General features: G+C 40.3%; 1 protein-coding gene across 1 annotated transcript; it reads left to right on the top strand.

Annotated features, from left to right (window-relative positions):
* Window positions 1-246: 246 nt before the first annotated feature.
* Gasu_65340 (amino acid permease, APC family) lies at window positions 247-1979 on the top strand. Its single transcript, XM_005702268.1, has one exon. The coding sequence runs from the start codon at window positions 286-288 to the stop codon at window positions 1912-1914; it is 1629 nt and encodes a 542-aa protein (XP_005702325.1). The 5' UTR covers window positions 247-285; the 3' UTR covers window positions 1915-1979.
* Window positions 1980-2176: the final 197 nt, after the last annotated feature.

Genomic DNA, 2176 nt, shown 5'->3' with positions numbered 1-2176 from the left:
ACTCCTTGACATTCGAGAATATTACACTACTGTCAAGAGATTCGAGAGAATGGTTGTCTACGAGTAGTATCCAGGTTTACAGTCGTTGCTACTAGGAAGTTCATGCTGGAAGATTTTTGTCATCCCTTCTGAGGGTGCGAAAACTTCAATGAGCTTGTCTCTGATTGGTTGAAATTTGCGTATCTAGCGGACGTCGCGTAGTCTTAACGACAATCAGCTGCAGATAAACAATCGCAACTTGCGAATTCTTAGTGAGTTCTTGGATTCCACATCTTCGTTGGAAACATGGGTTTGGAGCGCTTCGTTAAGCTACTATTAACTTACGAGAGTGGTGATAAAGCAGATGCCCAAAATGTTCGTACTCTTAAGAGAGGCCGCTTAGGTTTTTGGCATCTTTTCTTTCAGTCTGTTTCTATGATATCTCCTGCAGGAGCGATGGCGGCGACTATGACAAGTGCGGCAAACTATGCTTGGGGAGCACTTCCTTTTTCATATATCTTGGCTATTATTGCGGGTACATTGCTTATGAATACGACAGTTTGGTATTCTATGAAAGTAGCTTCTTCTGGTGGGTATTACGCCTACGTCTTTGCAGCAGTCGGCCCTAGATGGGGACTTATTTGTGGAATGATGTTTATTCTGGCATATTTTAATGTTGTCACAAACGCAATTTTATTTGTCGGCGGAGTGTTTTTCCCTGGTTTTATAAGTACGATGACCGGAGCCTCATATGCTGAGAAGGCATGGATTGGAATTATGTTCGCGTTTATTTTACTTATTTATATATTGGCTTTTCTTGGAATCAGAGCATCACTTGATTATTCACTTGTGATTGGTACATTTGAGCTTGTCTTTATGTTTGCTTGTACACTTGCAGTGATAATCAAAGTTGGTTCGAAGAATACTGGAGAAGTGTTTCATCCTTCTTTAGCACCTACACGAGCAGACATTGCTATTGCTGCGTTGCTATCTCTTTTTTCCATCTCGGGATATTCTGCAGCGACATTTCTTGGAGAGGAAGTGAAGAATCCTCGTCGTCAAATACCCATAGCTGTCATATTGGCCTATTCTACTGTAGCATTGTTGTTCTTCTTTATGTCTTATGGTTTGACTGTGGGTTGGGGATACAAAGACATGTCACAGTTTGCTGCCTCGTTGGTCCCTGGAGTTATTGTCTACAAGCGTTACCTAACTGCAGTTATTGGCTGGTTTATGGTCGTTTTAATTTTAAACGCAATGTTTCTTGGTGCTTTAGCTCCTTTGAATAGCTGTGCTAGAATGATTTTTGCGTTTGCCAGAGAAGGTTTAGTATTTCCGAAAATTTTTGCAGTTGTTGATAAGAAGCAAAATCCAGTAGTATCGACAGCAGTGGTAGCTTTCCTTGCGACTATTGTAGCTCTTATTGCAGGACTTGCAATGGGACCCTTTGATGGTTTTATTATGCTTGTGACAACTGCATCATTAGCTCTTTATGTCGGACATATTATTGCAAACCTTACTCTTGGTATCTTTTATTATAGACAGAAACAACTTAATTGGTTTTTCCATGTAGTTGTTCCAGTTGTTGCATCTATTCTTGTTGGCTTTAGTATATTTTTCACTATGTATCCTTATGATCCTGTTACATTAGCTTGTCCGATATGGACTGGAGTTTGGTTGATATTGTCCATTATTGGAGGTTACTTGACTCCACGTGACCGCTTAGACGCTGCTCAACGTCGCTTTGAACGAGTGCAAGATCTTATGGGTGCAACATATGTCAAAGTAGAAGGTGCTGCACAGTTTGATATGAGTGGAAGCAAGAATGAACCGGAGTTGTCAGTTGAAGCTGATGACTCTCATAGAAACAGTGAAGGAGGGGGTGGTTCTTCCAAATACGTCGACGATGAACTTGTTACAGCAACAGCAAAATAAGTTCATATCTACGATATTCTAGAATTTGTGTTTTTTTTATATTGAATGAAAGTATTTGCTTGCTGCTTTTGATGATGTCTTTCATGTTATTTTCACAACTCAATCATTTGGCATCACGAATAGGGTTTTCAAGAGAACCCCATTGAGAATCACATTCATCCATCCTTTCCGAAGTCCTACCAAGCCTATTGGATAAGAGATTATGTTGTCGTTCCTTTGTAGTAGTTCTGGTGGTGCGTTGTTTTCTTCGAAACAGTAACGT

The sequence above is a fragment of the Galdieria sulphuraria genome (genome assembly GCF_000341285.1).
Source record: "Galdieria sulphuraria unplaced genomic scaffold scaf_317, whole genome shotgun sequence".
Classification (NCBI taxonomy): Eukaryota; Rhodophyta; class Bangiophyceae; order Galdieriales; family Galdieriaceae; genus Galdieria; species Galdieria sulphuraria.
This window is presented reverse-complemented; position numbering and strand designations above follow the sequence as displayed.

Coding starts and splice junctions, on each gene's coding strand:
- Gasu_65340 (XM_005702268.1), top strand. CDS start 286: ATGGGTTTGGAGCGCTTCGTTAAGCTACTATTAACTTACGAGAGTGGT.